Below are 27,553 nucleotides of genomic sequence, written 5' to 3'. Positions count from 1 at the left end.
ATCTAATTGTGGAATGAACTTGTACACTAAACTTCTGGGAACAGGTATGTTGGGAAATGTGGAAAGTAGAAGGATTTCCCATGTTCTACTAAATTCATAACACTTAGGCAACACCCTGCCCTACTGCTTTTTCAGGCCAGTCTTGGGGAGCTAAACATGTACATCCATTCTACTCTGTCCTTCTGAAATCTCAGGAAAATTTATAGTTTCTCCTGGAATTTATCACATTTTACCTTGTTAATAATTATTTATGCATGGACCTTGACTCTCCTAATGGATTTAAATTCCCTGTGGACATGATCTGTGTCTAATTAATCTTTGTGATCTAAAATTGTGCTTTGTCTTGCACATAGTAGATGCTCAATAAACACTTATTGGCCAAATGAATGCTATACTGACTGTTGGACTAAAAAAGAAATCTGAAGATTTCCTTCAACAAAACACATCAGTTATACTGTTATAAACAAGATTGTTATAAACAAGTTATACTGTATATGTAAAAAAGCCTTATCCTTTATGGGACTAATAATGTTGGCACTTCATATCTCTGGGTTTGGCCAGTTGGGTTAAGATTTCTGGGATATAAATGGGAGTGGGACAATAGACTCAAGTAAACATGATTTAATCTGACCAACTGGTTATATCCAGTCATGATTCATTCAGCAAATGAGCATATTAATTTCCTGCATGAAGTCACTTCTTGTCATTCTAAATGCGTTAATAAATAAAGTGATGTCAACATGCAGGGTGTTTATTCACTGGAGCTGGTTTCTTGTAATAATATTCTAGATTTTTTTTTCCCCTTGAAAGAGTAGAAAGGAAAGAAGCCCCATCTATTCTTTCCATTAAGCTTCTTTTTTTGTGTTGTGAAAAATTGATCCCTGATTGCAAATAACTTAAACTGGTAGCAGAGATTTCTTCCTCTCTGTAGAAAGGAGGCTGTGGGATTCCTATGCAGAATGATTCCACAGCAACCTAGTGATGGAGGTAGGCATGCTAGTTTAGTTAGAGTCTCATTGGGTTGCTCCTCCACCAGGTGGAGAGGTGGAGGAAAAGGGGGAGCTGTGAGTCTCCTCCCTCCCTGTGAGACCATCTGGATGTGAATGCTAGCCTTAAGTCTAGGATGCAGGCTCCTCATTTCCAAGGAGGAAATGTATATTCCATACTCATGTGAATTACAGAAAACTAGGACAGCGGCCGTCCCACTCTCTCTTTGTCTGCTTTTTTTTTTAGTGAAACCCTATCCCTGGTCCTCATCCCACTTGCCTCATTTCTCCCCTCGCATCATTATCACACCCGCTGCTCAACGATCTACATGTCCATATCACTCTTGCCATCTCTCTCATCTCTTACTCTCCTTTCCTCACAACTTTTACTCATTCTTACTCCATATCAAGATCCTCCTAAAGAAGGCAACTTCTGAAACTGGGGCTCCTCTGGCAATTTTTTCAAGAACTGGAGACCTGGGCAGGTTCTGACTGGATATTGGAGTTGGATGTGTCCCTTCATTCCAAAAACTGACCTCAGCCTCTATCCTCAACTCTGATGGGACACCTCTTAGTTCTCTACCTGTGCTCTGAGGCCCATTCCCTTCCGCCTCTTCTAAGACCAGGACCTTGCTTCACCGTTGTGCCCTTTCCCGCCAGTATTTCTGACTCCTTCCCTATAGTCAGTAAATGGGCTTCAGACTCTTCCACCTAAAAAATACCCCAACCATCTTTTAGTTCACATGTCCCTCTTGCTACTATCCTCTTTCTTTTTGTAATAAAATTATTCCATTGGCCAGTCTCTGCTGTCTCTGTCTCTCTCTGTCTCTGTCTTTGTCTCTCTCTCACACACGCACACCCTTGCTCTGCTTCCCTCTCTCTCCCTCTGGCCCCTTCTCTCAACTTCTTCACTTCTCATTCACTTAGGAAAATCTCTGAAGTCAGGCTACTGCTTCCAACATGACACTGAAACTCTGCTGGAAAAGTCGCCAATGACCTCCTAATTGCCAAATCTTACTGTCACATTCTTACTTAATTTCTCTGTTGCATATGGCAACATGGCCACTCTTTTCCTTGATTTTGAGAGTTCTCTCTATTATTCTCTGACCTGCTGAGCATTCTTTCTCAGTAACTTTGGGGGGTTCTCTTTCTCTGTCAACCCCCTAAATATTAAACTCAATTTTTCTGAGATTTGTCCTTAGCCTTCTTCTCTTCTTGTTCCATATTCTGAGTTCTAGAGCCACATTTGCTACCTTCTCTCAAATCTGCCTCTCCAACCCAGACCTTTCTCCTGGGCCCCTGAGTCATAGTTTTGGTTGTCTCTGTACCTCTTATTCTGGGTGTCCCATGGCAGTCAACATAGAATATGTTCACAGGGCTGCTCCTGCACATTTCCTTCCTAAGTATAGTCTCACCAACCAGTTAGGCACCTGACAAGAAACCTGGGCTAGTCTGTAGCTCTCTCCTTACTTCATCTTCCATACTCACTGGAACTGTCTTTTTTGGTCTATTCTTAACATCCCTCTATCCAAGCCATCAACCTCCTTCCCCTCATCCATACTTCTACTTTTGTAGATCAGGGCCTCATCATTTCTTGTCTATATTAATATATTGTTAAACTCAAAACTCTTGTCCTCTCTTTTCTACATCTTCTCCATTTTATCCATTACCTGTTGATAGTGTCATTTTGTTTATTTTTTACTCTTTAAAAAATAACATCATTGAATTATCTCTCATATGTAATTCCATTTTGGCTGGATTTTTTAAAAAACCTGTCTATAAAACCATGGCATATATTTTAACTTAGTACTAAGCCTCTATGAGAGTAGATTAGGAGAAAAGACATAAATATTTGAGTTCATTTATATTTTCTCCTAATGTCCTATTCAAGTAAAATTTCATAGGTTATTCAGTTGTTTTATACTGACTATTAAATGAAGTAGCCTATTCAAAGGCCATAATCAGTGCTTTCAAAAGACATGGGGCTAAGCCTAGTGTTGGTTTACTAGCATCTCCACTGTCAGGAAAATTAAGTTGATTTACTGAAATCAAATCTAATCATTTTTAAGTGGCCCTGACTAAGCCAAGTATAACTAAGCCGTGGTTATATTGGTCAACTATGATTTATTTATTTATAAAATAAAATTAATACTCTCTCACTGTGCTGGTCAAAAAAACTCAAATTCTTCTTGACAAAACCCTATGTAACAACTAATTATTAGTATTGTTATGTGAAGTTGCTGTGTAAGTATCATATTTTGCTAATAATATATGTATTACCCTTAAAATATAAGATGCTCCTATCCTATGAAGCAGAAAAAATAATATTGCAAACTGAAGAAATATCCCAGACCTGGAAGTCAGGAAACTTGGCTTATAGTCTCAGTACTGGAGCTAAATACTTTATTTCCTTGGCTTTAAAGTTTATATTTTTCCTATTCTATTATTTTAGAGATTGGGATGCATGTATTTTGCATGTTGTGGTCTTTTTTTTTTAAGGCTTTTAAAATTTATAGTGCCTCTCACAATGAATGACACCATAGAAATGAAATCTGACAGCTGCCTGACGTTGGGTGAATCACCTATTTCTTGAGATCTCCATTTCGTCATTTGTAAAATAAGGGATTATTACCAGAATATTCTTCCTGTTCTAAAAGCATATGATTAGAACAGTCAAAAGGTATACTGGGCAATGGCAGAATGGAAGGCATTATACAAAGAATGAGGGGGTTAAACAGAATGAACTCCTGCAGTCTACCTCAAAACAAAGCTGCAGGTAAACAGGAGGCGCAGCCCAAACTCAAGGTGTTCCTGACATCCTCAGCAACCTTACATGCAAATAAAGAGCATTCAATTTAAGGACTTCAGTGCTGAGAGACCTGGCAAAGAAATGTTATCACCTGGTAAATGTCCATCAAGGTCAAAAGCCTGAGAAGCCAGGCGCCTTGAAGGCACTGGCTGAGGAGCCAACTGTCAGGAGCAGAGTCCCCACAGCCAACTGGGAGATATTTGGATCTGCACCATCGGGAAGAGCTAAGTCTGAACACATGGGCTAATGTAGGTGATCATTAGCATTCATCCAGAGAAGACATGAGCTCAAATTTGAGGAGCTGGTCTGTAGTATGTGCAAGAATCTAGGTAATGAATTATGAGGAAAATGTTTGGAAATCAGAAACCAAGCGACCTTTTGCAATCGTGTGGCACCTGGTCAGTAATCCTCCTTTAGCTCGTGCATTTATGTTCCTAGGATGCTGCTCAAAATCTGTCTTCCTCCTCTTAATGATCTGCTCTAAGGTTGAAAGTGAATGATGATAACACATCTGCTTGTCCAGCTGCATGGAGCAGCCCTGCGCTCCAGGTGTCGGCCCCTCATGTGTCCCTAGTCCCCTCTTCTCTGTCTTTCCACAGTGGTGAGCCCCTGCTTAGGCCTGGGGCCATTCGTCTCTTCCGAGGCAGCCGGTGTCGCAAGAGTAGAAATGTGCAGAGCTGGTCAGCAGTCTTCTGTTTTCAGGTTTGAGATTTATAAAAAACCCGAGAATACATGTAACAAACACCTAAGTACCCACCGCGCAGACACAACCAGTGTTTCCATTTGTTCCCTCGCTCTTGCTTCAGATAAAGTTTAATTCCTCGCTTGTTTCTCTCCAGAGTCTCTTTCTCCTCCTTCTCTCTCCAGAAGCCACTACTACCATTAATTTGGTGTATATCCTACCAGTAAAGTTTGGGCTGTGTAAATCCCACTTTTAGAGTTGGAAGGTATGTTAGGGTCTAATCTTTTTTTAAATTTTAAAATGACATTAAAACCTAAAGCAACTGAATAATTAAATCCAAAGTCCATCCTCTCTCTCTCTCTCTGCCTTTCTTCTGTTTTGCATATCCTTATCAAGTTCAGCCTAAAGATGAATGTAACAGAAAGCCTCTAACCCATTCTGAATTCATGCAGTGGCCATAATTCTCTGTTCTGTGCTATAAAGATTTTTAAAAAGAAGAAGAGAGGGAAGGAAGGAAACAGAAAAGAAAAGAAAGAGAAAGGAAGAAAAGGAAAAAGAAAAAGAAAAACGTGGTATGATTTAATGTCTCTTATCAAAGAAGCGATATTTACACCTGTGAAACAGAAATGATACAAGATAGGGGGCTGGCCCTGTGGTTAAGTTCACGCGCTCCGCTGCAGGTGGCCCAGTGTTTCGTTGGTTCGAATCCTGGGTGCGGACATGGCACTGCTCATCAAACCACGCTGGGGCAGCGTCCCACATGCCGCAATTAGAAGGACCCACAACGAAGAATATACAACTATATACTGGGGGTCTTTGGGGAGAAAAAGGAAAAAACAAAAAAGAAATGATACAAGATAGACTAGGACTAAAGGTTAACTTCTATATGATCAGGGTCAAGTATAGAAGCATTAGAAGGTACTACGCACCATCTGGAAGGGGAATGTTAGTAGAGATGGGGTTATTGAGGGAGATTTTGCTGATGGGGACCAACTTCTCCTGGGCCCTGGTGGGAGGGATGACTTTGAGAGCCTGAGGCAGAGTGAAGAGGAGGAGGGAACGGAAGATCATCGCAAGACATGCTGGGAGTAGTGAAGGGTGAGGTTATAAATGCAGGGGGGAGACAGATTGTGGCAGGACTCTGTGGATCAGTTGAAGAATTTTGCACCTATCAAACTGGTAATTATCTCTTTTTTCAATCATAATATCTAGTAAGAAGTGATAGTTTAAGAAAAGATACTCTCTGGTGAAAGTCCCAATCATAAAGTTTTTTTGGAGAGGACTTTGTCTCGGAAGCCAGAAACATGTTGTTCTTTGACCCAGAAATCAGTCTTGTGGTTTCTAACAGAAAAACAAAGAGGAAATAAATGAAATGCTCAAAAAAGGCCATTCTAGTTATACATAGATTCCATATTTAAACTGGTGTTATAGAGTCATAGTAAAGTGTACGAAACAACTATAATATATTAAGTTTTTAAAAAAGAAACATAGAAAACGAGATAGTACATTTTTGTTAAAAAAAATAAGTATATACACATAGAAAAAAGACTGGAAAAAATACACCTGAGTAACAACAGTGGTTATCTCTAGGAAGTAGAATCACTCGTGATTTCTGTTTCTTTCTTGTTGCTTGTCCAGATTTTCTAAATTCTTTTCGACAAACATGTTTGCTTTTGTAATAAAGAAGAAAATTATAAAAATGGCAAACCATAACAATTAGGCATTTGTTTGAATACTAATCTGAAATCTCATGGAACCAAAAGATAAAATTATTCTCATTTATGAAAAAAAATTAATTTCACTTGTTCTGGAACTGAGGTGTAACGCTCCAGCAGTCAAAATTCCCAAATGATGACATGATTGAAAAAGAAAACACACATTCCTAAACTTACAAGAGGTAAAGAATAACTCATGAGGGCTTAAGACTTGAACAAGGCAACGATTTAAAGGCTGAGCTAACGCCTTTAAGAAAACCGTGCTGCCCAGCCTACTTCCTCAAAGGAACATTCTCACCCGACAGGCAGTATTTCTGGAGTGCAGCCTAATGTCCGTTGGCTTTTATGTTTGATAAACTACTCCTCAGTCAAGCTTTTCTTTTAACTTATTTTTTGCTTAAAGTGAAATACGTGCAACCAAAAAAAATGACAGTATTTCTTTCCTGAAACAGACATTTCTCAGATTTTGCCACTAGCTTACCAATAATTTTGGGGAAGTTCCTTACTCATTTGGGGCTTTACATTCCCTCATAGAAAATGAGATACTGAGAAAGTTTTCCTCTAGCCTTAAAAGTCTCTACTTCTATGATTATAACAAAAGTTGTATGCAAAGCATCACATGTACACTCAAGATCATTCTGAAAGAAAGAGGAACCTCAAGTGACCCATGGTTTTATCTCTATTTGTACGAGAAATTGTGTCTTGAGACTACTGAAAAGTCACTAGGGGCCAGCCCCAGTGGCCTTGTGGTTAAGTTTGGTGCATCTGCTTTGGTAGCCCGGGTTCCGTTCCCAGCTGTGGACCTACGTCACTCGTCTATCAGTAGCCATGCTGTGATGGCGGCTTACATACAAAATAGAGGACGATAGGCAACATATGTTAGCTCAGGGTGAACCATCCTTAGCAGAAAACAAAGACAAAAACAAATTCACTACTCTACTTGCATTGACTATCCTTTATATAGGGCTGATGACCAGACTCGTTCAATGGAAATACTTGCTGTAATTTATCTGGTGCTTTAATCACTGTAAAAATAACATACGTGAGTAGTAGTATTGATTAGCCCTTCCCTCCATTGTGTGCCTGTGTGTGTGTGTGTCTGTATGTGTGTGGACAGAATCAAAAGCAAAACAGCTTAGATGACAGGGAACAGGTAATGACCGCTGGCTCTGGTCACAGGATGACAGAAATCTTGAGTGCGAAAGCGTCAAAAAAATGACTTTTACCTAGTTCACAAATTTACCTGTTTAGATAAATAAACAGCAAACAAACAAGAAAAGACAGTATGCAAATGGCTGTACTGGGCCAGGACTAAGATGAATGATTGACTCAACTCCAAGTAGCTGGGATCCAAAAAAAATAGAATTTAATTGGTCCCATAAAAGATTGGCCTAGCTCCTGGCAATCGTAGTCAAGAATAACTGACGTGATTTTTTTTTAAGCAAAACATTTTTTCTTCCTTGTCTCGTTACATATCATAAATTTAGATGAAACTTGGAAATTTTAGTCCAGGAAACTTGGTCTTGAAATTATGATTCTTTGTTCCTTAGAAAGCAAACTTGTCTCAGAACTTCCTAGAAGCTAAGGATCCTGTAGCATTTGGGACTATCTGGAGTCTGGATGACAGGAAGGGCAGGCAAAGGCGTTGTCAGCTGCGATTTGGCTAAATAATCAAATGAGATGAAAAGTGATTGCTTTTATTTTAGCCGTACTATTGTCCTCTGCCACCCCAATTCCCAATCTCAAAATTCCTTGAGTTTGCAGTAGATACTCTGTGATATAGTTAGTTCTGTAGTGTTAGGAAATGGAGAGGAAAAGGCCATGAAAAAAAGAGGTTAAGGAAATTAGAGGTTATTTTCCCTCCTCATACCAGTGAGTAAGGATGAAGATAAATTCCTCCCGACCTCAAGGAATTTCAGGCCCTGCGTGCGGATGTCTCCGGAAGGCGTGACACAAAAGCATCTGTGCCCGGAGCAGTGAAATATGTGTGCATGTGTAGATACACTCACCACATGAAGTGGTGGGAAAATTCACCACTTGGGTATTCTGGGATGCAAGACATTTCCTGAACTTTTATTGAAATAATTAATATTGGAGAGTTGGAGAGAAGCAGCAATGCTGAACTTTTCCTTAAATGTTCCCCAAAGCTAACCAGCTTTTTTGATTTCATATCACCATAAACAAAAATGTGAACTTTTTTTGTGTGTAGTTCAGTGTCCCCAGAACCCAGGACAAAGAGAAAGAGCCTCTAGAGCCGACCTGGGCTGACAGCTTGGCCCCTACTCCTTCGTCTGAAGCTGCTACCACCCAGGGAGCATTGCTCAGCCCCTCTGAGGATGGGGCAGAGGGTCTGGAAACCAGAACTCCAAGTCCCATTTTGATTTTACCGCTGGAAAAGTTAGTATACAAAGGTAAGAGACATCTGCCAATCAGCTGCTGCATCTACAATGTGAGGAAGGCACAGGAAGGATGGTCTCTAAAATCTCATCCAGAGAGAACATGTTTTGACTGTAAACAGGGAGGACAAAAGACACTTTTCGCTTTATTATATATAGAATTAGAAAACTGACTGGCTGTGGAACAAATTTGGTCAATAAAAATTTTAAAGCTCTTATAGAGTTTATTATTATAAATTTGAATGCCATTAGGATTGTGTGCTCCTGTTTGCCATAATCCCTACCATTCCCTATTGTCTTGCATGTGAACTTCACACATATAGACATTTGTGTTTTTAATCCCTAGATTGTAGAATAAGGAGAAAGAAGCTAGAATCTAGATTACAATTCATCAAAATATTTTCTATGGAGTTAATATCTAGAGAAATTTTTCACTATATACATAGTTTCTGAAGTACATGTGAAAGAGACAATCTCCTTGCCCAAAAGAAACTTGGATTGGCTTGAAAACAAGTTACACAATTTACATTATTTAGTTATTATTTTTAAGAGTGGAGGTTGTGAAAATCTACCGCTCCTTTCCATTTGGTCTAAGGAGTCTTCATTTAGTTTTAGAAAAGAAATGAATTGAGACATACTTCAAATCTGGGGAAATGATTATGAGAGATGGAGAGGGGGCTGGTTTTGCTATTGAGAAATTAAATATAATATAAATATAACATATATAAAAATACATATAAACGGTCTCAAAGAACACAGGTCTCAGCAAGTACATATTTGGTCTTTTTTCTGGCTTCTCTGGCTTGGGAATCACTTCCTCAGGTAGGAGATATGAATCAAGGCACTAACGAGTACTGTGAAAAAAAAAGAGATTTAACAATGGCTTTATTGTTGTAGCTCTCTTTGGCTTTTTTTTTTTTTTTCCAGTGGATGTGTTTCTAAAATTTATTTGTAAACTGACACTAGAAGGGCATGTTTTTATTGTCCTGCAAGAGCTACTCTTTTTAAAAGAAAATCATGATATAAAGGGGGCCCTTCATTTTACTTTTTTTGTAAGTTAAAGGAATTTTCCTTTTTTACTAGGCACAGTGACATGTGACGCAGTGGTGCTTTCTCTAAACAAACTGGAAGGGCATGTGTCCAGAAGGCCCAAATCGTCTTCATTCCAAATATTAATTCAATTTTAAATCAAATCCAAAATGAAGAAGTCCCATCTTTTTCCTATCAACTAATCCCCACAAAAGTATTAACCAATGAAGGCTCTCAGTGTAATGCTTTTAGGGAAATATGCATTTTTAGTGGGGTTTCATGAGGATTAAGAGCTTGTGTTTTCAAAGAAGTTAGTATCTAATGGTGGAGTTTCAGGTGGAGGAAATGTTTTGGGAATCAGGGAACTCTTCTCTAACTTTGAACCATAATTTCTTAGTTGGTGTATTAGTGTGCGTGGAAAATAAACTTCATAAAGCTTTTACTTTTCATCTTTCCAGTGAAAGAAAAACCTATAATAACACACTTTCATTTTCTCACCCTAGATCCTAGATGTTTGGAAGCCCTAAAGCCTGGAAACTGTGGCGAATATGTGGTTCGATGGTATTATGACAAACAGGTCAACTCTTGTGCCCGCTTTTGGTTCAGTGGCTGTAATGGCTCAGGAAATAGATTCAACAGTGAAAAGGAATGTCAAGAAGTCTGCATCCAAGGATGAGCAAATAAATCAACCTGTACTCAGTCAAATCTACATCTCTATTAACAAGCCTATACAGAACCTCTGTAATTTCAGCATATTCACCCAATACGAATAAAGCACCATATTTGATTGTATACTGAGTATTTACAATTTATAAGCATAATCTAATCCTGCAACCCCCCTAGATGTAGGCATTATTAACCATTTTTCAGGTGAAGAAGCTGAGGCTTTGGGAAGTTTAGTCATTTGTCACAGTCACCCAACTCAAAAATGGCGGAGCTGGGGATTTGACTCCAGGTTGTGCAACCTCAATCCACAGGCTCTGTCTACTCCACAACCTGCAGCGGGGTTCTGATTCCTGTTAATTCCTCTGCTGTATATTATTTTGGATTAAATTCCCTCCCTAGCCTACTCCCCCATTCCTCCCTGGCCTGCCTTGTCCCCCCTACCCACCCCAGTCCTTCAAACCCCTCACAGCCCTACCAGTAGCAAAAGGTAGGTGGTGGAGAAGGATTGGGGTTTGGGAATCAGAAGTGTTGGGAGCATGTTTGTGCAGAGGAGGTGGTGAGATAGGAAAGGTATCCTGCCTGGGGACAATTCAGCAACATGGAAGGGTTTTCAGCTGAGAGGCTAGGACAGGAGTTGGGGTGGTGAGGGTGGTTAGATTTTTGCCTTATTTGCCCTGAAAGTGATTTAAAAAATCAATTGGAACTAAAATGACTTAAATTGATTAACCACTGTCACTCCCCACTCCTCCAATACGTTTGGTAACAAAACCTTTATTGTGTGTTTAAACTACATATTTAAAACAAAAATTATAATCTAAACAAAGGAACTTTTTCCGTCCTTCCTTTAAAATGTGTCAATGCAACTTTCAATTTTAGGGGGATGGAATGAGAAGACACTTGACAGGCAAGAACTGCTTGAAGCCCACATCCACTCTTGAGCACGTATTTTAAAGATAGGTCTTACACTGAAAAATGAGCCACCAAACTGAAATATGACCCAACAGAGTAAAAGAGAACTGGCTCTGTCACTTTGTAATAATTTTGCCACATCCAGTCTGGGAAGATCATTAGTCTGAGCTGAGCTCAGACAGCATTTGTATATCTCATCTCACGACACGTTTCTTCTTTCAGATCTGCTACCCTTATTCAAGTTCAGTGGCACAAAAAAGACACTCAGTGAAAGAGGAGCTGGAGGGACACCCATCTGAGCAAAACCAATTTTGTGTAGTTTAAATGTTTACTATATAATATTTGATACTACAAATAATATATGCAATATACTTATAAGTTACAAAACATAAGATGAGCACCAGTGAACACATCACGTAGAGAATGAACCGAACATAACTAATTCTATTGAAGATTCCTGTGTGCCCCTCCACCATCCCAACCCCTGCCAGCGATATCCTATCTTGAATTTTGTGTTTACCATTTCAACTTGCTATGGGTTTTTATGTGTAATTTTACATGTAAAACCACATATATCTCTGTGTATCTCTAAACAATACATAGTCATGCTTATTTTAGAGCTATATAAAAATGGCGTTTGGGACCCGCCTGATGGCACAGTAGTTAAGTGCGTACATTCCGCTTTGGCGGCCTGGGGTTTGCTGGTTCAAATCCTGGGTGCAGACATGGCACCGCTTGGCAAGCCATGTTGTGGTAGGCGTCCTGCATATAAAGTAGAGGAAGATGGGCAGGATATTAGCTTAAGGCCAGTCTTCCTCAGGAAAAAGAGGAGGATTGGCAGCAGTTAGCTCAGGGCTAATCTTCCTCAAAAAAAAGAAAAAATGGTGTTATACTCTAGTCCTCTGCAACGTACTATTTTCATTCAATATGATAATTAATCCATGTTTTATCACAGGTAACCATATTTCTATATAATTTATTATTTAGGTTTTTTGGGGGTTTAGAAAATTTGTTTCATAATATATAATTTAGTGCAACTTGCTATGTTATTACATTATAATTCATACATGTTCATTTACTTTCACAGTTGTATAATATTTGTGTGAATATATCACAATATATTTAACCACTGCCTTGTCTATGATCAATTCAATTGTTTACATTTCATTTTTTTCATTATTGCACCAGTGCAGCTATGAATGCCCCTCTGCTTGGCTTTGGGTGCCACATGCACCAATGTTTTTCTAGAATGTATACTCAAAAGTGGGAATTGCTGGGTTACAGGATGTGTAAACATTTAAAAATTGTCTATCATACAAAACTTTTCCCCAAAGTGAACCAATTCATTATAAATTCCCACCAGTTGTGTATAAGAGTTCACATTAACTGATATTCTTGCCAATACTTAGTATTGTCAGACTTCATTTTACCAATAGTGGGTGCAAAACAATATCTTATTTTAATTTGCCTTTCTCTGGTAACATTTTACCATATTTCTTTACCATTTGTGCTGCTCCTTCTGTGAAATGTCTGTTTACAACTGGGGAAGTTTTTTCTATTGGATTGTCTTTTCCTAATTGAATCTCTGGAGTTCCTTATATATTCTGAAATCAAATTCTTTGTTCATTGTTTGTGTTGCTAGTATCTTTGTGGCTTGTCTTTTTACTTTACTCTTTTAAGTGAACAGAAGTTCTCAGTGTTAATGCATTCAAATTTACCCATCTTTTCTTTTGGGGCTAGCACTTTTTGTTCCTTGTTTATGCGGCTCAGCCTTTCAGCCACCTTTCTTGGATGGGAAACCCCCCCCCGGACAAAACCTGCTCTGGGTGCTGGGTGCACCTCTCTAGATTCCCATCTTCACGCCTAGTAATTCCTTATGATCCTATTAGTCTCTTGAAGATTTCTAGGTGATTGGATTTTTTTTCATTTTTTTAGTTGTCCTCAGCATGAAAGTGGATCTGAGTGACATAGATGGCCATTACCATATTTTTTGTTGTGGGAGGGAGGGCTTTGGGTATTTTCTTATTTCTTGGAAGCCCAGCAATGCATTAAAAAGCATGTCCTAGTCACCATATGGTTGTTGGAAAGCAAAGAGGTCCTTCAGAGGATCTAGTCTACTATTTTGCCAGAAGAGATGTACTTATATTCCTTTTTCCAGCTTTTCACAACTTTGCCCACATGGAAAATTGATAGGCAAACACGTTGTGATGTTGACTTGGATGTTCACCCTTTGTCTGAAATGTCCTTCTCTTCCTCCTGTGGCTGACCAAATCCTAATACTTCAAGGACAATTTGGAGGCCTCCTCCTTTGTGATACTTTCTCATCTCTATCACTTGTGCCATGCTCAATATGGAGGGCCCGAAGCACTTGGCTTATGCCTCCATTTTACCTTGCCCACAGTCTAAGCTGCTTTGCACTTAGTCGAGAGCATCTGCATTAGTTTCCTTTTGCTGCTCTAACAAATTACCACAAATTTGGTGGCTTAAGCAACACAAACATATTATCTTACACTTCTGGGGGTCAGAAGTGAAATGCAGGTCTCACTGGGCTAAAATCAAGGTGTCAGTGCGGCTGTTTCCTCCAGAGGATCTAGGGAAGAATCTGGTTTCTTTCTTTTTTTTTTTTTTTACCTTTCCCAACTTCTAGAAGCCATCCGGATTCCTTGGCTCGTGGCCCCTTCCTCTATCTTCAAAGCCAGCAACAGCAGGTTAAATTCTCCTCATGCTGCCATCTCTCTGGTTCTCTGACCACAGCTGGGAAAGAGTCTCTGCTTTTAAGGACACGTGATTAGATCAGGCACACCGGGATAATCCAGAATAATCTCCCCATCTCAAAGTCCTTAACCTTAACCACATCTGCAAAGTCCCTTTTGCCATGTAAGGTAACTATTCACAGGTTCTGGCGATGAGGGAATGGACATCGTTGGGCCGTTATTCTGTGGACCACAGCATCTGTATCCTCCGCCTCCTCTCTGAGCTTCGGAGCAAAGACATGCGATGTTTACCTCTGTGACCCTAATTCCACACATAGGAAGAACTGAATACATTAAAAAATATATAGAACTCACTTTATAAAAGTCATTACACAAATAACTACTTGGAATAGAGGAATAGAAAAAGATTAGAAAAAAAAGTCACATTAGTTTAAAAGAAGAATAAGAGGAAAGTGGTATGTCAATGGGTAAAAACTATTACTCTCTAATCCACTTTGAGATTCAGGACTCTCTCCCCTCTTTCCCCCACCCTGATTAGCAAAACAAAAGGAAAAGTCAGAGGTAGTGTTGCCTAGCTAGATAAAAGATCGGAGAGGCTCAGTTGAACAATCTGAGAATTCTGGAAAAGAGAATGATGATTTACGTTTTCATTTTAAGCTAGTTAAAAAGCCAGTAGAGATAGAGGAGATGTACGACATTTTGTTTCTCCATTCTTAAATGATAAAAGGACGGACTATGTACACAGCGCACTAGAAATAAGGATGTGTATACAAAGAAGTCTATATTTAAATTAAGGCATTGAGAAATTTTTAGTCTTTGGTCCAGTACTAGTGATGTTCAAGAATTTTAACAATGAAAAAACTCCATTGAAATGTTAAAGTATCTTAGGTGATCATTTCTGTCATTTCTGTTTAGTTGAAACCTCAGCTTTGCTAACCGAAGAGATGCTCTAATCAGGTATTTGAAGAACATGTCGAATTCGTAAAATAACAATTAAGCTTGGTGATTTTAGTCTTAATGTTTATCCTAAACATACAAAAAAAGTAAATGAGAGAATGAGAAAAAAATATTTGCATGTAACAGAATTGCTTCACGTCTCTAATAAACCAAAAGATTCTATAAATCAAAAAGAGTAAAAAAGGAAAAAATAGGAAAATGATGGGGATTGACAATTTTAAGAAGACGACCAGTAAGCATGTGAAGAGATGCTCACCTTCGTTTCTTCATTCAGAGAAATGCATGCCAAGCAGGTCTGGATGAGGCCGGGCACCCACAGGTGATTCTGCTGAGCAACCCTGGTTGAGAACCAGCAAGGGGACATCTGAATTACGCTAACCTTAGGAGAGAGTCTACTATTTGACTTGAAATTTTGAGTGTTTTACTATTTATGCCCTTTTTCTCTACAATTCTATAATTCGATATCTTTCATGAATAGCAATGCAAAGATGGATTAAAGCTGTTGAAGTGTCCAAGATTTTTCCCTCTTCTTCTATCTTTTAGTGAAATGTCACTAAAATAAGACATGTTTCAGAATACATATGTCTGTATATACATGATTGTCAAAACAAGAATAGCCCTGTATCACATTTCATACGTTTATTTATGGCATTTCGGGTTTTTTTTTTTTAATTGGACTGATTTGATTTCTAAAAGCATTCATTATTTATCATTTTACATAAATTCATATCTTTGAAATTCATTTAAACGAATTCATTTAAAGTCATATCAGACTCTGAAAGTTGGGAAGTTTTAAACTCTTCTTTAATCAAGTTGAGAAAATATGGCCTCTTAGAATTGCCAAGGATCCTTAGAGTCTTCTAGTCCTATCTCCTCTGTGGCTTATATTCTTTACACAAATACTGTAAGTGACTAGGCATTCTTGGGAAGAACATTTCTGGTAGGACAATTATCCACTCCCCAGGCAGCCCATTCTTTAGATAACACCCACTCCCACTGCTGTAACTTGAGCTGGATGTCTCCTGTGGCTTCCGCCCTAAGGAACTCTTCCTCTGACCTTGGAAGGCTTTCTGAATGGTTGTGTTATTATTTTAAGACAGTCAATACATCCTCTTTCATTCGAGCTGCTTCAGCAGCTTCTCCTATTTCCATGGCTCTGTTACCATCCTGTCCTCTACTTCTGAGCATGCCCTCCAGTTTGTGCGGATGGTCTTGGAGACTAGAGTAGGGGAGAGGCACAAACCAGGATGTCCCTCATTCTAAATATTTTATTCCTATGGAATATAAAAAACCTAAGATGACTGTTGTGACAGAAGACGGAAAATTCCCCTCTATCTTGGAAGCAGAAAGAAAGAAGAACTACATAGTAGGAATTCTAACTAGCTAATTAGGACTTGTAGATTGCAAAGACAGCCAAGTAGAGACTAATCTATTTCTCTCTGAAATTGACTGAAGGCTTCAATTTTATTTTCACCATCCTTCAAATTTGCCCTTAAACTCCATACTCACAGTTTCTTGATATTATTTTTAAGTACTAATGAATTCTCCAGTTATTTCCTCCTTAGCATATTAATTGGCGTTACCTTAAACTTATCATTGGGCTGTTTTCCCCCTCTCACATCTTAATGAAGGGTGCTATGGTTTGCCAGTATCTGCAATTTGGGATTTTTCTTAAATTAATTTTATTATGCTCATTATAAATCACTGCCCAGACTTGCTTTCAGCTGTTTAAAAAATAAAACAGAACATGGCCCTGATGGGAAAGTAACAAAAACAAAAACCTGACAACCCTTGCCTTTATGTAATCATCTCATCTCTAAGTCTTCCAAGAAACAAATATTGGAATTTGTATAGAGTTACCCTATGGTGTGTTACATACTTTGCTATTAGAAAAATATTGACAAATACGGTAAAATTGACTAAAATTGTGCCTCTTCAAATTTTAGAGTGTTACTTGAGCTTTTCCCATACCAAAAGTTAGAGATAAAGTCTACTAACTTTGCTTTTTACCACCCTCCACCTTTACCACAAACCAGCAGTTCCTCATTTCTCATAAGGGTGCAGTCTCTCAGCCAGCGACCTCATCTGGCCTCTGAGAAACATCTTTCCTCTCCCTCACTCCTCGTATCCAATTGCTCAGTGCATCTGGTCCATCTTACTTCTTCCTGTTCCTCTCCACCCTGAGTCTGTCACTGCTTCCAAACAGGCCTCCTTGCCTCCATCTTATCCCTCCCCTCCGATCTTTGTCCACTTAGTGCTGCGGAGTTACAGTAAATCTGACTCAATCATTCTCCTTCTTAAAATGCTTTGTGGGCTCTCCATCTTAAGACATCTCAAAGCTTTTAGCATAATATTCATGGTCCTTTAGGATCTCATTGATGCTTATGTTTCCAGTTTGTCTCCCTCCAGGTCCTTATATGTGTTCTTCAATTCAGCTATTCTCAACTATTTTACTTTTTGAGGGCACCATTCATTTCCCTTTAGAATATTCCCTTCTTTGCTTCCTCTCTTCCACTCTCTCTCCTCCCCTCCCTTACTTCTCCACTTAAGATTAGAGAACTCCTTCCTTATCAGTAAAGAGCTAGCTTAATCTTTTAAAGAGCCTCACAGCTGTTCATTTTATTTAATCAATTCATCTTTGCTGGGCATTTAAATGTTTCCATTCTTTTGTTATTACAACCAAATCTTCACTGAATATCATTGTACACATTAGTCTTTGTGTAGCTATACCTATAGATTATATTCATAAAGGCAAATTGTAAGGACAAAGAGAATGTACTTTTGATACGTATGTCAAAGTGCCCTCCTTAATGACCACAGCAATTTACATTTCCCCAACTTATGAGTGTGCCTGCTTTTCCGTTTCCTCACTATCGCTGAGTTATCAGTTATTTGACCTTTGCTCATCTGTTGGTAGAAAATGGAATCTCACTTTAGTTTTTTTTTTTTTGGAGGAAGATTAGCCCTGACCTAACGTCTGCCAATCCTTCTCTTTTTGCTAAGGAAGACTGGCCCTGAGCTAACATCTGTGCCCATCTTCCTCCACTTTATGTGTGGGACGCCTACTACAGCATGGCCTGCCAAGCAGTGCCAGTCCACACCTGGGGATCTGAACTGGCGAACCCGGGTCGCTGAAGTGGAACGTGCACACTTAGCTGCTGCACCACCGGGCCAGCCCCTCACTTTAGTCTTAATGTGTATGTCCGTCATTTCTTTATATTGTGAAATATCTGATATATACAAAAGAATGTACATTGCATATAAGTAGGTTTTAAAGTAAAATAATCATATGAAAACCTGTGTATCTACCACCCTGCTTAAGAAATAGATTATTATCAATATCACTGAAACCCCCTCTAAGTTTGCTCCCAAACAGACAAAGCCAAAGCCAACTTGAAAATAGGTGGTCATGGTGATTTGGAGTGCCCAAGGATTTGCTATATAAGTTTCCAGAGATTACCGTGGCCAGCAATGTGCTATGCAGATCCCGAGGTTATTGTGCCCAAGACACCCAATGTGGATCCCAGAGGCTACTGTGTCCAACCATATGTCATGAATCCCCAAAGGTCACTCTTGGATGCAGTTCAAAACAGGATAATCTAGGGCAGCCCAGTATTGCCCTACTGGTGTCTACTAATGACACAAGTAAGATGCTAACTAACTATAACCTGGGCCGTGAACTTGGACTCCCACAGTAATTCAGTCTGGGAGAAGTCACAGAAATGCTAGTGTGTAAAGGAATTCCAGGAAGAGAGAGGGACTACCTAGGTCAGAGGTTGCAGTACCACCTTTCTTGGAGCCACTTAGAGACTAAGAATATTTTTAGAAATATAGCAATATGAAGAACAGCCATTTTTCTTAGAATAGATGTTAGAAGAAGAAAGAGCTGTGTTCTGGGCATTTAGAAGCTTGCAATGATTAACCCCACTCAAGTAGGAAAGAAATAATTTGCTTACTGATAGAGGGACTTGTGTCCTTCTAATGGGGATGGGATGACACATTTTAAATGAGGGCTCATGTACCAGGGACAAGAAGGAGACAAGCCATTTCCTTACACTGGCCAGTGGGGCCAAATGCTATTTGAAAGCCCACATACATTGTTTTTTGTTAGTGTGGACATTACAATTCATTTTAATAAATATCCATCACAATGGAAAAAGCAGCCAGTGTAAAAAGTGGAATCAGGAGACAAGTTCAAGTTTTTTAATTCAGCTCTGCTAAAATATTTGCAATTGATTTATCTAGTTTGCTTGAGAAAGAAAAACAATTTGAAATATCTTTTTTTCTTTTTTTAAAGATTGGCACCTGGACTAACAACTGTTGCCAATATTCCTTTTTTTTTCCCCAAAGATTGGCACCTGGGCTAACAACTGTTGCCAATCTTTTTTTTTTTCTGCTTTATCTCCCCAAACCCCCCCTGTACACAGTTGTATATCTCAGTTGCAGGTCCTTCTAGTTGTGGGATGTGGGACGCCGCCTCAACGTGGCCTGATGAGCAGCGCCATGTCCGCGCCCAGGATCCGAACCCTGGGCCGCTGCAGCGGAGCTCGTGAACTTAAACACTCGGGCACGGAGCCAGCCCCCGAAATATCTTAAGACAGTGAAGCTTTTAAACTTAACTCTGTAGATAATATTTATATTTCCAGTATCAAAAGACTCTGGGAAATAATTTTTAAGTGGAGTTTTGGCACAAAGAGGTAGAAAGTTTTTTCCATGATGTACTTATTATCTGCATTTTCCTAGAACGGTTAGTTTCAAATTAATGAATATCTCTCTTAAACCTCTTTTCCCAATACAAATCCTGCCCCTCCTCAGGTCATTTTGTTTTATTTAAAGCTTAAATGAGCTTCCACAATGAATGAATTTTCCATTATTTTGTTTTGAGAAAGCCTCTCAAATTAATTACTACAAGATATTGGATGGTATCCTTTGATTTCCTGAACCATCCAATATAAAATAGTCATGAACATGTTAAAAGCCTTGAGTAGGTTTCTGGTACTCTCTGTAGGCTTTCTTTAGTTTCCACTCCTGCAATGGGAAATCTTTGTTTTCTTTCCAATTCAGACAACATTATACAGCCTTTAACAGTGATGGCTTTTATTCTGTAGATTCTCATCATTTTAGAAAGAATTTGTATTTTTTCTAGAAGACTTCTTTAGTAAATATATGTTCTTATTTTAAAAACCAAAAAAAAATTTTGAACCTATTTAAACTTAGAGACTTTGCTTCTGGTAATAGGCAGGGCTACTTCAGCTGGGCAAATCCTCCTGTTGGAAACAATGAAATTGTTTTAAAAAGTATAAGAAATTTACTTAAATTTACATCAAACTGCTAATGAGATATTGAGGGATAATATGCCTAAAACCTAAGGGGAAATGGGAAATTATTAGAAATGTTACTAGAAGATTGGAGCTGGTTTTGCCACAAAACACTCGTTATTCCAGGATGTCTTAAACTTTAGCTGTGGTGGCTTCTGAGGATGAAAGGGACAAAATTTAAGGCTCTAGTCCACACAAGATGGGGAGTTTAATAGGAAGGGGACAATGACTTCAAAGGGACATGAAGGAGCTTTAAGGGTGATGAAAATATTCTACATTTGAAGATATAGTGGTAATAATCTCAAATTAGGTGATCTCAAATTAGGTGAAAAAATTAACTTACAAATCCAAGAAGCCAACAGACCCCAAGCAGGATGAATACAAAGAAAAACTCCACTAGCCACAACACAAACTGCCGAAAGCCAGAAGTGAAAGGAAAATCTTGAAAGCAACAACAACAAAAAATGTAACATTGCATGCAGGGGAATAGCAATATGATTAGCAATCGACTTCTCAGCAAAAACAAAGGAAGTGAGAAGACACGGTCACAAGATTTTCAAAGTGCTGAAAGAAAACAGCTGTAGATATGGATACGATAGAAACAATCTACAAGATTAAAAATGTACCTAATTTCAACAAGCCAAGAAAAATTTACTTTTCTTGTATTTTCTTATGTCCTATGTGCTACTTTTTAACCACCTATACGGTGGTTAAGTTTGGTGAACAAGATAACAGGATGATTCTCATGTGGTCATTAAATAATGTACCTTTTTTCCTTTTTAACAGAAATCAAATCGTAAAGGAAATAGCAGTTTTATGACAGAAAATGAATGCATGAGATCTCCCAGGAAGGATTATGAAGTGGGAAGAGTAGAGCCCTAGGACATGTTTCCCAAGTAAGAGCAATGTTAGAGTGTTAGAAATCAAAGAGAAGCTTGCCAAGGATCCCCAGAGGGAGAGGCCTGAGAGTCAGAAGTGTCATGTCTAAGCACTAAAGCCAAAGCAGGAGAGTCAATGGTGCTAAATGCCACTAAGAAGCTTGGCAAGATTTCCATCAAAAGTTTCCATTGGATTTAATAACAGAATAGTCATGGAGATCTTGGCAAAAAAAACTCTCAGAAGAATGAATGTTAGGGCTGGAATAAGACTGAGGTGTCTAAAGGAGAGAACAAGAGGTAAGGAAGGGAAGACAGCAAATGTAGAGTGGTCTTTCAAGTAGTTATGTGGGAATTAAGAGAAAAAGACTAGATGGTAGCTAAAAGGGGATGTGGGGTGTATCAGTCAGCTATTTCTGTGTAACAAACACCACTAAAACTCAATGTCTTAAAACAACAAGCATTCATTATCACTCACATGTCTATGGGTGAGTTAGGTGGTTCCACTGATCTGGGTCTCTAGGGCTCACTCATGCATCTGTGGTCAGCTGAGGGCTGGCTGATCTAAGATGGGCTTACTCACACTTTGGAAAATTGGTTTTCCATCAGCTGGGGTACTAGTGACTAGGCCATGTTTCTGTTATCTCTCAACATGATAGATCACATGGCCACAGCAGCATGCTAAGAGAGAGCAGAAGTCTGCAAGATCTCTTGAGGCCTAGTCATGAATTGGCACACTGTTCTGTCACATCCTACAGTTCAGAATGAGTGAAAAAGTCAACCAAGATTCAAGGTATAGGGAAAAAGATTTACCTCTTCATACAAGGATCTGCAAAGTCTCATTGCAAAGCCTCTTGGTATGGGTGAAGAATTGGGGCCATTTTTTGTAATCAATCTACCACATCGGATGAAGGCTGATTTTTATATTTGTTTTGTTTTTAATGGCACAGACTTGATTATATTTAAGTGATATTAGAAAGGAGTTATACAGAGGGAGAAGTTGAAGATATGAGGAAGAAGAGACAATTAAACAAAGAAAGTTCCTGAGGTGGAGGGAGAGCATGTGATCTACAACACAAATGGAAGGATTAGCCAGAGATACCAATTCCATTGCAACATGTGAGAAGGAGTAAAAGATGGGTGCAGACAGAGCAATGTGTTGATTTGATCGTAGGAAGTTGAGTGAATTGGTGTCCAATGGCTGCTTTTCACCGAGAAGAAGGAGGCACAGTAAGTTGTCAAGAGTGAGAGAAGAGGTAGAAAGTTTGCATGTCTATGAATTTATAAAGGGACGTGACTAGAGAAATAGTTGAGATTTGGGGCCATGACTTTAAAGTTTCACTAATTAGCACGGTGTTGTGGTTTTTTCTCCAACCATATTTAATATGCCTGGGTGCAGGCATGGATGAGACAGACTATTAAATTCATCCAGGTTGAGATTTTGCTAGGCCAGTGAACTGGAAGCACGCTGGATCAAGGATGCAGAAAGAGAGTGGTGGATGGCTCGTGGAATACAAATCAGTCTGACAGAGAAGCAAATATGGAAGGTGGTTGCATTAGTTTGCTGGGGTTGCTGTAACAATACTACAGTGTGGGTGGCTTTAACAACAGAAATTTATTTTCTGACAGTTCCGGAGGCTAGAAGTCCAAGATCAGGGTGTCAGCAGGTTTGCTTTCTTCTGAGGCTGCTGTCTTTGGCTTGCAGATGGCCTCCTTCTCACTACATTTTCGTGCGGCCTTTTCTCTGTGCATACACATGTCCGTGACCCAATCTCCTTTTCTTATAAGGACACCTGTCACATGGGATTGAGGCCCACTCGCATCACCTCATTTTACTTTAATTTACCTCTTTAAAGGCCCTATCTCCAAATACAACCACATTCTGAGGTACTGGGGGTTAGGACTTCAATATATGAATTTTGGAGGACCATAATTCAGCTGAAAACAGGGGCAATATTTGGGAAGCGAGGGGATTCCGTGTTTTGCGCTTTGTTGAAGTCAAAGAACCAATGTCATGGGAATGGATAAAAAAGAATTAGAAGAAGACAATTTTGTGGTTAAAAAGTGGAATGACTGAATTGATTAGCTCAAAGGAACTCCTCAGGTTACGACATAGTTTAAGACAAGGCCGTGAGAGTGGGTGGCTGAAGAGGAAAGAGTGGTCGTGAACTCAAGAGGCCGGGACTCTGAAGGGGTTTTCCACGTGAAAATGGAAGTCACTTAGGTTGGGGAAGGACTTGGGGCAGAGGGTACTGATAACAGGGGTATGGGTTATGGGGACTGTAAGACTGCAAGAGAAGTAGTCCTCAAAGCCCTTTGGTTGATGTAGGGACATCCAGAAGGCCTTAGGAGATGTCAAATGTAAAGTGCAAAGAGACTCCAGGCCTTCTGGAGCTTCACACTGGCTTGAGTATGAGGACTGAGGAGAGAGGCCCTGAGCTCAGGACTCCTGGACGGAGGCTCTCTGGGGCGTGAGGTCTGTGAGATGGTTGTGACACCTGTGGAAGCGATGGTGGAGTAGGCGTGAGGCCCTCATGCTTTCCTCTTTGAGCTGGCTTTAGATTGTAACATTACTCCTTACTTTACACCGTTTCTATCAGCACACAGCAACAGAAAGCAATGAATAAATACTGAAATATTGGGAAAATAAACGCTACTCTTTGTGTTGTTGAATCGCATATTTTGAATCCTGTTCTACAGATTTACCTTTTTACTGCCTTATTACTGTGGTTACCATGTTTTCCAAACCAAACACATAGGATAGCCATAGGACAGAGATTCTGAACAGGAGATTCCTGGATCTTTGTTCTGACTAGTAATAATAATAATAATAGAATATATGAAGTGAGAGCATATTATGTGCCAAATTCTCTCTAAACCTGCATTAATTTGTTTAATATTCATAGCAATCTGCCTTTTTGACTTTTAGCTGCTTTGTATTTTGGATTTGAATCCTTCCTCTTCTATTCTGTGGATTACCTGTTCACTCTCTTAATAGTGCCCTTCATGTTTTTCATCTTATATCATAGTCCTATTTATCAGTTTTTTTCCTGTTTATAACACTTTTCTGTTCTGTTTAAGAAATATGCTTATTTAAGATAATGAAGATGTTCTCCTATTATTATTCTAAAAATTCTATTGCTTTACATTTTGTATTTAATTCTTCAATTCATTTGGAATTGAACTTGAGGTATGGTGTGAAGTAGAGATCAAGATTTTTTTCATATTTCTATCTAGTTAACTGAGTCCCATTTATTGAAGTAACCATCCTTTCCCCACTGCATTGCAGTGTCACCTTTGTCGTAAATCAGGTGAGCAGACATGGGTGATATGTTTCTGGATTCTCTACTCTGTTCCATTGCTTTATTTGTTGTTGTGAGGTTACCATTACTAACCTAATTTTACAGATGAGGAAACTCAGACACAGGAAGGTTAAGTAACTTTAGGCCCTAGGTCATATATCTAGTAAGTCCACCTGTTAGTCATATAATACGTGTATCTTAAGAGCAAGTTTACCAGAAGTTACTATGTCTTTCTAAGGAAGTCCTTGGATTGATTCTTCAAAGAATACTCCCCCATGTTGGGAACTGGTATTAGGAATTAACAGAAGAAGGTTCAAGTCAGAGAGACAAGGTTTTGAATCACCATTCCAACATTCATTAGCAGTAAGAATACAGACAATTAAACTCGCTGAAATGTTTCTTTGTCTGTAAAATGAGAAAAGTAATACCGATCTAGCAAGTTTTGGCAAAAACCAAATCAGACTATGTATATATAACCTAGCACGTAGTGCTGAGTAGTGTTATTTGTTTCTTAATCCCTTGACAAAAATGCTTAAACCTGAAGAAATTTCTAACATAATGTGTTCTGAATAATTTTGGTGTGTTTAGTTGGTTGCTGTTTGGTTTGCTTTGGGAGTTGTCTCTAATTTGGGTCTTATTAAGAAAAGTAAATGAATGGATGGCAATATCTAATGGCAAAGAAAAATGGAGAAGGAAGGATAGAGCTGAAAACAAAACTAGTAATTTTGAATGGATATCATCATGGCTGGTCACGTCTCTATCTTTATTTTCATTCTACCGTGAAATATTAGTTGTCTAGCGGTTACGGATGAAAAATACACAAAAAGATATCAACTTGTCTGAGGCTTTATTGCTAGATCAATCTAGGGTTGGGATGAATGGCTTGTCCCTCAGCACAGACACTAGTGGAGCCTAAATTGCTGTGAGGAACATATGATCAATCACTGAAGCAGTTTTTGAAGGAAATTTATACCTCCAACAAAACCAGATTCCCTTAAAAAACATTTTGTCTTCCCTTTCCTGCCTCTTACCTTCTTACCTCTCCTAATTTTCAGTTTTTCCCACTTCATCTTTGTCTTCTGACTGTGGTTTAGGCCTACCTGTGTAGGATAAACCTGTGGCCCTTCCCCCCCAGTCTTAGGAAATGCTGCCTCCCGCATCAATATCAAGCAGCATTTAGTAAGTGAACAATCCTAGAGCAGAGAGAAGTACTTGTACAGCAACCATTAATCCTACTGGCTGTGTCTTTGTAAAATTATCTTGATTCAAGGGAGAGTTCACAATTCTCAAGATATTTGCAGAACAAAATTATTTTAAATTTATCTTAAAACTGTATATGCTGGCACCCATCCTGTGCCAGCAGAGGAGGTGGGGGCATACCAGCTCATGGCCCTGTCTGGTACCCAGATTCACCCGTGCTGTGGATAGATGCATCAGGTTGTCACAGGTTAATGCTGGCAAACATTTGAATCAGCCCACCAAGTCCTCTTCTCCGGCTTCAAGGCTCCTGAAGCATCCTTCTAATTATGATTCCCATGAGATGTGCCTATGGGGGGAGATGGAACTGATTATGCATTTCTTATTTCCCTAGTACAGAATAGAAAGACTGGAGCTAATGTAATTCCTCTGAGGAGGTTGGAGAACAAAACACAGGAAAAGAAGCACAAAGATTTTGCCCTACTGTCACATTTCAAACTGATGGTTAATGTGCAGAAGTCATCTAAATGGAATAAAACATTTAATTTCAGCATGTATAAAGAGTGTGTGAAGACCATTTTTAAAAACCAGAATGTAAGTCTTCCCGTAACCATCTATTTTCCTACTTGCAGAATCTGAGGCTGTTTTGTGTCTTTATTAAACAGTATATGCCTCAGGCTCTGCTTTTTTAATAATTCCATTTTCCCTGGAATTCTCACTCTGAACCATTCTAGGATCTAATGGGACACTGGAATTTTAATCTTGTAAGAAGAATAATTGAGAAATAGGTTCTGTTTGTTTCCCCAACACTTCAGAAAGCAATCACAGACGTGTCTGGCACCCTGTGAATCCCAGAGCCCTCCACGCTTTGGGCAGAATGCAGGATTTCTTAACCTTTGTGTCCCGGCCAGAGACAATAAGTGGGGCTTATGCCTTAGAGCAAAGAAAAATATCCAAAGAGAAGCGATGGGAGGCTTTTGAGTTGGAACAAGGCAGGATTCTCCAGATCTAGAAGGGGTGAAACCAATGACAGCTTTCTTTACTCCCTTGAGGGGGTCTAGAACACAGGACTGGAAAATAAAAGGTCATGTTAGCAGTCTAAAACTGGACATCTCTGAAAGTTCCCCGTCTCTGTCCATGAATCCATCTGCCCCCCCAGTCAGCCCCTCTGTCCCTTCCCCACCACTGATGTCAATGAGGCGGAGGAAGTCCTGCCAGAACCACTGTCAAACGTGCACGATTCCAGGAGGTATGTTTGCCAGCCTGCCAGTTCCTAGAATCCTCTCCCTCTTGGCAGTGGCTTCTCAGCAGTGCCTGGAGGGCAAAGTTCAGTTACAAGTCTGAGCTTGCTCAACACCTCACTGCCTCTGAGGAGCCAGTGCCAGAGCTGCACAATCAAATCTCAGTGCCGCTACGGGAAAGGAGGTTTTGCCTTGGCCTCAGTGACATAGGCCTGCACATTGTCCACTCCACTGCCAGACACAGCTCCGTTGACTACAGATGTACTATTAAAGTCTACTTAAAAATCTGGAGCTTAATTCCAGTCACAAAAAGACAAATAGTGTATGATTTCATTCATATGACATATTTAGAGCGGTCAAAATTACAAAGACAGAAAGTACAATGGTGGTTGCCAGGGGCTGGAGGGAGGGGAGACTGGGGAGTTACTGTTTAATAGCCACAGAGCTTCAGATTTACAAGATGAAAAGAGTGAGGGGGATGGATGGTGGTGACGGCTGCACAGCAACGTGAATGGATTTGACATCACCGAACTGTACACTTAAAAATGATTAAGATTATATATTTCGTGCTATGTGTATTTTAACACAATAAAGAAAAAAAATCTGGAGCTTATTTAACATAAAGTTGGAAGTGAAATGTAAAGTTACAAGCAGAAGTCAAGAGAAACCGCCATGGAAGTAATTTCATCTCCTTAGGCAGCAAGCTTTACTGGGAGACTAAATTTATTTAGTTGAGTATGTGCTGGGGGATGGAGAC

General features: G+C 39.3%; 1 protein-coding gene across 2 annotated transcripts in view; it reads left to right on the top strand.

The window, feature by feature from the left end:
• COL28A1 (collagen type XXVIII alpha 1 chain) overlaps positions 1–11,080 on the top strand; it is a 173,063-nt gene extending 161,983 nt beyond the window's left edge. For both annotated transcript variants that reach the window (XM_014854385.3, XM_014854386.3), the window contains 2 exons: positions 8,402–8,603; positions 10,121–11,080. In XM_014854385.3, the coding sequence (XP_014709871.2) occupies positions 8,402–8,603; positions 10,121–10,293 (375 nt within the window). In that variant the 3' untranslated portion in view covers positions 10,294–11,080. The remainder of the gene's footprint in view (positions 1–8,401; positions 8,604–10,120) is intronic.
• The last annotated feature ends 16,473 nt before the right edge of the window (positions 11,081–27,553 follow it).

Source organism: Equus asinus, chromosome 1 (genome assembly GCF_041296235.1).
Source record: "Equus asinus isolate D_3611 breed Donkey chromosome 1, EquAss-T2T_v2, whole genome shotgun sequence".
NCBI classification, from domain to species: domain Eukaryota; kingdom Metazoa; phylum Chordata; class Mammalia; order Perissodactyla; family Equidae; genus Equus; species Equus asinus.
Note: the sequence above shows the minus strand (reverse complement) of the source record. Positions and strands in the feature narration are given on the sequence as shown.